Raw genomic sequence first — 8,658 nt, forward strand, 5'->3', positions numbered from 1 at the left:
CTAAGGATGTTGAACATTTCCTTAAGTATCTTTCAGCCATTTTAGATTCCTCTGTTGAGAGTTCTCTGTTTAGGTCTGTACTGCATTTTTTTTTATTGGATTAAGTGATCTTTTGGTGTCCAATTTCTTGAGTTCTTTGTATATTTTGGAGATCAGACCTCTGTCTGATGTGGGGTTAGTGAAGATCTTTTCCCATTCTGTAGGCTGTCATTTTGTCTTGTTGCCTATGTCCTTTGCTTTACAAAAGCTTTTCAGTTTCAGGAGGTCCCATTTATTAATTGTTTCTCTCAGTGTCTGTGCTGCTGGGGTTATATTTAGGAAGTGGTTCCCTGTGCCAATGCATTCAAGTGTACTTCCCACTTTCTCTTCTATAAGGTTCAGTGTGGCTGGATTTGTGTTGAGGTCTTTGATCCATTTGGACTTGAGTTTTGTGCATAGAGACAGATATGGGTCTATTTTCATTCTTCTACATGTTGATATCCAGTTATGCCAGCACCACTTGTTCAATATGCTTTTTTTTCCGTTAGATATTTTTTTGCTGTTTTTTGTTAATGATGCAAAGACATGTTACATTTGTTTGGTTAAATATAATTAATCTGGAGTCAGGATGTTCAGCAACTAGCTGACAGGAAGTAATAAGGAGAAACTAAGGGTTGTAAGGGTTCTTTCCTAGGGATTGAGCAGGACACCCCTTTTTTGGGAGGCTTGAGCAAGGAGAGGTTAGCTACTTGCTATTTAGCCTCTCTGAGCCAGCAGGATTTCACCTTAACTTTTGAATCCTGAGTTCTACAGAAGGGTAGAGATTAGATAAAGTTTCCTTTAGCAGCCACCCGGAGCTGGTACTGAGGGAACAGAGTTCCTGCCTGGTTGTTGCCCCTGCAGTTGAACTGCTGCTGGCAGTTGCAGAGTTGCAATAGCCAGTTTGGACAGCAATTGCTTAAGGTGCAGTCACCATATTGAATGCAATACAACATTGGGAAGTGTGAGTTCTGGAGAGCCCCATGCGTCTAGGACAGATCTGATGTGCTGTGGGAGTGGGTGTGAGGCCCAGAGCAGAGGGATAGTCAGTCTCAGGCAGGATTCTGAAAAACCAGCAACTTTTCGGGAGCATCAGGACACCCAGCGGAGCTCTTGTCCTAAACTTAACCTTGCTCTCTGCTCTACCCCCACCTCACCAGGTCCAAAAGACTCCGGACAGCTCCACACCACAAAGCCAGCACAGTAGTGAAGCAACCAGCTGTCTCAGGGCGTGGCCAGGACCCCAGCTTTCTCAAGACCCCAAGATTTTGATACCCACAAATCAGCAGGAAGCGGTCTTGAGAACTGGATGCCCTCATCCCTTTAAGATGTCACACCTAACTTTTGCCTTTCTATGATAAGAGAGAGACGGGAATGTTATGAGTATGCTGGCCTTCCCTGTCAGTACCCTGTCCCTTTAAGAGACAAGTGTCATCCACTCCCAATCTCTCCCTTCCCATGAGGCAAACTGTTCTCTGCTCTCACAGCCCCCCTTCTGAAGAGGCAGCTCTGCCTCTCCTGCTCCTCTTCTCTCTCTTCTCTCTCCTTCTCTCTCTCTCCTTCTTTCTGTCTCTCTCTGTATCTCTCCCTTCGTCCCCCCAACCCTCCCAAACCTTCCCCAAACCCTCTTCCTAAATAAAATTTCATACTCCCAAGCTCTTTCTGTATGGCGTGTTTGTCTGTCCCTTACCTGCGGCGGTCTCTCACCTGCAGTGGGACCTGACAGGGTCACTCTTGCCATATCTTTCATTCACACTTCAGCTCCAATACTTTGCTCACTGAGTCATCTCCCTAAGTGCCCCTCTTCTTTCTCAGGTAGCCCAGACTGTGTTTCTACTTACTTTGTAGCTAAGGCTAGCCTTGAATCCTCTGGCTGCACAAGTGTAAATTTGGATCCTCAAACTCATGTAGAAAGCCAGGGTTGTGGTCTGTCTGTAATCTTTTTTTTTTTTTTTTTTTGGTTTTTTTCGAAACAGGGTTTCTCTGTGGCTTTGGAGCCTGTCCTGGAGCTAGCTCTGTAGACCAGGCTGGTCTCAAACTCAGAGATCTGCCTGCCTCTGCCTCCTGAGTGCTGGGATTAAAGGCGTGTGCCACTGTTGCGGGAGGTCCTTCTGCTCCTCCAGCCAATAGCCGCTGAGATACCAGCCCATTGGGGCGTGGTCTCTTTCCCTTTAAAAAAGCGGCTACTTCCCTCCTCGCTCTCTTTACTTCCTGCTCCGGTTCCGGCGACTAGACTTCTTCCTAATTGCGCAGAGGGCTGTTGTCTGGGACGGTGATCTGTAAGTTTATTCCCCTTTAAATAAATACCACCCTATTAATCACAATTCCAAACTGGTGTGGGATTGTTTATGACTTGCGCCTTCTCGCCCAACTCTGTCTGTAATCTTAGAACTAGGGGACTGTGAGTGGATCCTGGGAGTTCACTAGGCTAGTCTAGTCCAAATGGCAAGCTCCAAGTTCAGTGAGAGACCTTGTCTTAAAAAGCTAAGGTGGTAGTGCACGCCTGAGGCAGAGGCAGGCAGATCTCTGTGAGTTCGAAACCAGCCTGGTCTACAAGGGCTAGTTCCAGGAAGGCTCCAAAAGCTACAGAGAAACCCTGTCTCAAAAAACAAAACAAAACAAAAACAAACAAACAAACAAAGCTAAGGTGATAGAGAGTGATAGAGGCAGGTATTGGCCTAATGTTGACCTCTTACCTCCAAACACTTCCAGGCAGGCACACTTAGGCACAAAGACACACATCCCAACACACGTGGTAGAAAGGATGAAATAGCTGCTAGCTACCAACAGGTGGCACTGTTGCTCGCCTACTGTTCAAATCACAGCCGCCCCGTTTTCTTGGGGCTCCTTAGCTGACCTACATTACCGCTTTTTTGTGTGCTTCATTCTTCATAGTACAAAAGTGGATGGAGTCTAAAAGATTAATATTCGGAAGCTGCAAAGAGGTTTGCCTCTTCTTGCTCTTCTTCTCCCTCCCCCCACCAAGGTTTCTCTGTGTAGCCCTGGCTGTCCTGGAACTCTATAGACCAGGCTGGCCTTGAACTCAGAGATCCATATGCATCTGCCTCCTGAGTGCTGGGATTAAAAACATCCCCAGAGTGCCCAGCTCAAGACTTATATTTATTTTTATTTTTAAAATTTATGTGTATGAATGTGTGTCTGTGTGTATGCCAATTGTGTGTGGTATCGGTGGAGGCCAGAAGAGATCATTAGACCTGCAGTTGGAGTTATAGGTAGTTATGAGCCACCTAACACGGGCACTGGGAACTGAACTCTGGTCCTCTGTAAAAGTAGGAAGTGTTCTTAAACATTATCATCTATCTATCTATCTATCTATCTATCTATCTATCTATCTATCTATCTATCTATCTATCTATCATCTTTCTATCTATCTATCTAATCTATGGTGTGTGTGCGTGCATGTGTGTGTTTGTGTGTGTGTGTGTGTGTGTGTGTGTGTAGACGGGGGTCTCAGACTTAGCCCAGGCTGACTTCAAACTGATCTTGCTGAGTAAGGATTATAAGTATGCATAACCGCCCTCAGTTTTTGCACTGCTGGGGCTGGAACCCAAGACTTCATGCTTGCTAGGGCAGCTACATTCCCTAGCACTATGAAACACATTGTTATTCTTTGAAATATTGCCCTTTGTCTCTTAGAAGGAAGAGCTTCCTGTTTTCTTGATTTTTTTTTTTGTATCTTTTTTTTGAGACAAAGTCTCATTTATAAAGCCTGGCCTTGAAATTTTGAAATCTCTCTTCTTCAGCTTCTGCCTTCTGAATTCTGAGATTACAGAATTCTTCTTCTTCTTCTTCTTCTTCTTCTTCTTCTTCTTCTTCTTCTTCTTCTTCTTCTTCTTCTTCTTCTTCTTCTTCTTCTTCTCCTCCTCCTTCTCCTCCTCCTCCTCCTCCTCCTCCTCCTCCTCCTCCTCCTCCTCCTCTTCCTCCTCCTCCTCCTCCTCCTCCTCCTCTTCCTCTTCTTCTTCTGCTTGTTTTTGAGACATGGTCTCACTATGCAGCTCTGGCTATCCCAGAACTCACTCTGTAGCCCCGGCAGGCCTCAGACTCACAGAGATCCACCTGCTTCTGCCTCCTGAGTGCTGGGGTTAAAGATGTGTGACATGCCGCCTGGCAAGGTTTCTGCTTTCTTTTCCTGCTCTGAGACACCAGAAGCCTAGCACCTCGACTTGAAAGGGAAGTCATGAAAAATCAGACATTTATTCAGATTTCTCCCACCTTAGTAATTAGCTGCAAAGAAAGCAGCTCCAAGAAATCAAAGATATTAGCCAGGTGGTGGTGGTACATGCCTTTAATCCCAGCACTCAGGAAGCAGAGGCAGGCGGATCTCAATGAGTTCAAAGCCAGCCTGGTCTACAAGAGCTAGTTCCAGGACAGGCTCCAAAGCTACAGAGAAACCCTGTCTCAAAAAACCAGAACCAAAACCAAACAAACAAACAAACAAAAAAATCAATTTTAAAATGGGTGTGTCTATGTGCGTACACATGCGTGTGCGTAAGTATGGAGCTCAGAGGGCAACTTTTGAGATTCGATCCTCACCTTTCACCTTGTGAGGCAACATCATTCTTGTTTTTACCAGCAGGCAATGTACTCCAGGCTAGCCCACGAGCGTCCAGCCTGCCTCTGCCTTCCATCTCACCACGGGAGTGTGGGATTACCAATATGACCCACTGCATCCAGACTGAACCCTGTTCATCAGAATTGTCCAGCGGATGCTTTTAAACACCCCAGCCATCTCCCCAGCCCTCAGGGCATGCAGATTTATCAGTATCTTGGTGGTGAGTGGGTGAAAATCCAGAGTCCCCATTTTCATGGCTGTGGGTTTCACCATTATGACATTGTTTATTGTTTTGGTTTTTGTAGTCTGAGTCAGGGACTCATGTGTGCTAGGGCTGGTCTTTAACTCACTACGTAGCCCAGGCTGGCCTTGAACTTCTAATCCTCCTGTCTCTTTTTCTGAATTCTGGGATTATAGATGTGTGCCCCAGTGTCCGGCACCATTATTGCACTCTGAGTTTCACAGGACAGCCCCAGGGAAACCACTGTTGACCAGAAAGACATCTAGAAACACATGCTCAGCCAGAATATTCCCTTTAGTTTTATTGGGCTAAGAAATATGATTTTTTTTTTCTTTTCAGGAAAGAGCAGCTCAGGGGCTTACGCAGATTTAGGACTTGAGTGTGGGCCTTCAAGATGGATGGAGACAGCTGTGGAAGCCAAATAGCAGTGAGTTGGTATGCTGGTAGATGGCCTCGGGGCTTCTTGGGCTGGCGGGTTGCTTGGGTGTTGAATTTTTTTGGTTCGTGGGTTTCCTGGCTAAGGGATGTCTGAAGCTCTGAGATTCTTCTTGGTGGCTGGTCTGTGTCTAAGTGGGCGTGTCTGTTGGGGAGTGCAGCCCGTGGATGCTGGTTCTAGCCGTCATATAAGTAGGACATATGTGTAGATGAGGGCTAAACCCATGAGAATGGCGAATACATCCATCCATATAGTTCGAGTTGAGTTGATATACGCGTCTTCCCAGTCGCTGCACTTATTGGCCTCGTCGGTCTGTAAGGGTGGGAGCATGGGTATGGGTTTCTCAGGCTAGAAGCTCTTGGAGGAAGGATTGGAACCCTTTAGCCACTTCGGGGGGAGCCCGACCTGAGACCAGCAGAGGACAGGATGAGCAGTGTCTGGGGAATAGTTTTACCTGGCGGCTGAAGTAGAGGGCTGCCAATCCAAAGGGTGGGAAAAGAATCACTGCACAGATCGTCATGATTAAGTGATTCCGAGCATAAAACGCTAGTTCTTCCTCAGTCTGTGGACGGTCTAGTTGCCTTTTATTTTTGGGAGCTGCTGGCTCTGCAGGGGCACCTGGTGGGGCTGTAGCCATGATCTTTTCATACAAAGACAGATCCTGGTGTCTTGAAAGCAGAGACCCAGACCCACCGCGCTTCCCGAGGCTCTACCAAGAATCCTAAGAACTGTACGGTCTAAGGCCACTCTTCACAATGGAGTTAAGAGCATCTCCAGTTCTGATTGGCTGCCCTCAGGAGGTGGGCGTGGTCCCGCCGCCTTTAGGCTCCTCAGGCTTAGGCTGTACAGTGGTAATTCCCGCTGTACCCTCAAGGATTGGTTGTGAGGAAATTTGACTGAGTCTCTTTCTTTGGCAGAGTGCTAACGGATAGTGGAAGGGAGACCTCTGAAGAGTAGGTAGACAAGTCTTTTAGCTGGGCGTGGTAACACATATCACAGCACTCGGGAGACTGAGGCAGGTGAATCTTTGTAAATTCAAGGCCAGCTTAGTCTACACAGCAAGCTCAAGGACTACCTAGTGAGATCCTATCTCAGAATAAATAAAAAGAGGGTCAGGTTGAGGCCAGCCTAGTCCACAGCGAGTTTAAGACTGCCTGCCAGATCTTTTAATAATTTATTTTTATGTTCATTAGTGTTTTCCTGCACGTATGTCTGGGTGAGGGTGTCAGGTCCCCTAGAACTGGAGTTACAAACAATTGTGAGCCCCCGTGTGGGTGCTGGCAATTGAACCCGGGTCCTCTGGAAGAGCAGCCAGTGCTCTTAGCCAGGTCTTAATAGTGAAATCTTGCCGCCAAATAAAGAACTGTGGGAGGTGTGGCCACTTATAATCCCAGCATTTGAGAAAGGATCTCATCCAGCCTAGGCTGGCCTGGAATCGCCATGTAGCCAAGGATGACTTTGATCTCCTGATCCTTCGGATCCATTCTCTGCCTTCTGAAGCCCCATGTTAATGCTCCTTTTTGGCTGTATGGCTGGAAGAACTGTCTTAAAGTGGAATACCACTTAAATGTAGATATAGCTAAATGGTTTCAGCCCCCCAGAACTGCTTGGTGAAAATGCAATGGCATAGGAAATAATCTTTCAGGAGGGTGTACCTCGGATTGCCCGCAGATGCCTGCCACCTCACACGTATGACCCCTCCTGGTCATTCAGTTACTGAAGTGCCCTGCTGTTAAGGAATGCCGCAGTGAGCAGCCAAATGAGTCCTTACAAGGGCCTTGGTCTTATTGACAGGAGAGGCTCGGGCCTTGAGTGCTGCTGGCTTGACACCGCAAGAGTCACAAAGTAAGGAACACAAGCAGCCTTTAGCTGACCAGCAGCCAGGTACAGCAAGATTCTGAATTCAGCTACGACCATGTTCATTTGAAAGAGGACTTGAACTTTGAGAACCCAGCAGGAGGGATAGCTATTTTTAGCCATAGGAGGTGCTGACCAGAGAGCTGGACGTGATGACACTCAGAACTGTGAGTTGGTGATTAAGCTTATTGGAGTTTGCTGTGCTCTACAGGAAATGGATTATAATTTTCAAGCCACATGGTGATGAACGATTCAGGTGACAACCATCAGTGGACACTCAAACAGTGCCACTGGCGTTCAGCTGGGTGGTTCCCTGAGCTGACGGTTTTAGGGAGATGGATGCTGTGAAGACCAAAGTGTACCTGTTCTCTCTCTCTCTCTCTCTCTCTCTCTCTCTCTCTCTCTCTCTCTCTCTCTCTCTCACACACACACACACACACACACACACATACATGCAGAGCCTCACATTGGCCAGGCAAGCACTCTAGCACTGAGCTATATTCCTAGAACCTTTAAAACAAGGTGTATTCTTTTTTCTTTGGGTTTTTCAAGACAGGGTTTCTCTGTGTAACAAGTACTAGCTATCCTGGAACTGGCTTTGACCAGCCTGGCCTGCCTCTGATTCCCAAGTGCTGGGATTAAAGCCCTGCCCGGTGAGATGTTTTCATTTTTGAGACAGGTTCTCACTATGTAGCCCTGGCTGACCAATCTCCATTTCTTTAGTGCTGGGATTAAAGGTTGGGGGCATTATGCCTAGCTTAAAAGATTTATTTTATGTTTTATTTGTGTGCATGTGCATTTGTGTGTGTGTGCAGGTGTCCATAGAGGCTAGACGTGGACATAGGATTCCTTAGAATGAGTTACAGGAAGTTGTGAGCCACTTGACATATGGGTGCTGGGAGCAGAACTTGAGTCCTCTGCAAGAGTAACAAGTGTGGTGGTGCATGCCTTTAATCCCAGCTCTCTGGAGGTAGAGGAGAGGCAGGCAGATCTCTGTGAGTTCGAGGCCAGCCTGGTCTACAGAGCAAGCACCAGGACAGCCAAACCCTGTCTCAAAAACAAAAACAACAAAACAAAACAAAACAACAACAACAACAAAAAACTGGGCCGTCTCTCCAGCCACCTCTCCTTCAGCTGCCTAGACAGGCCTTGACCGTGAGTTCCCGTGAGTGCTTGTGTCAGCTGTCTTTGTGGATTTCCCCATCATGGTCTTGACCCACGCCCCTTGCTCACATAATTATTCCCTTCTGAGCCCTCTCTTCGACTGGACTCCCAGACCTCAGCCTGGTGCTTGGCTGTGGACCTCTGCATCTCTTCCGTCAGTTAGTGGATGAAGGCTCTCTGATGACAATAGGGTGGCCATCAATCTGATTACAGGAGGAGGCCGGTTCAGACTCCCTCTCCACTGTTGCTGAGAGTCTTAGCTGATGCCATTCTTGGGGATTCCTGGGAATTTCCCTAGCACCAGGTTTCTCCCTAACCCCACAATGGCTTCCTCTCTCAAGATCTCTCTTTCATTGCTCTCCCACTCTG

The 8,658-nt window shown here is 47.1% G+C and overlaps 1 protein-coding gene across 1 annotated transcript; it reads right to left on the bottom strand.

Annotated features, from left to right (window-relative positions):
* Positions 1-5,451: 5,451 nt before the first annotated feature.
* Positions 5,452-5,905, bottom strand: Pmis2 (PMIS2 transmembrane protein). Its single transcript, XM_057752145.1, has 2 exons — positions 5,723-5,905; positions 5,452-5,580 (listed from the first exon to the last, which is right to left on the bottom strand). The coding sequence occupies exons 1-2, from the start codon at positions 5,903-5,905 to the stop codon at positions 5,452-5,454; spliced, it is 312 nt and encodes a 103-aa protein (XP_057608128.1).
* Positions 5,906-8,658: the final 2,753 nt, after the last annotated feature.

The sequence above is a fragment of the Chionomys nivalis genome, chromosome 2 (assembly GCF_950005125.1).
Source record: "Chionomys nivalis chromosome 2, mChiNiv1.1, whole genome shotgun sequence".
Lineage (NCBI taxonomy): Eukaryota > Metazoa > Chordata > Mammalia > Rodentia > Cricetidae > Chionomys > Chionomys nivalis.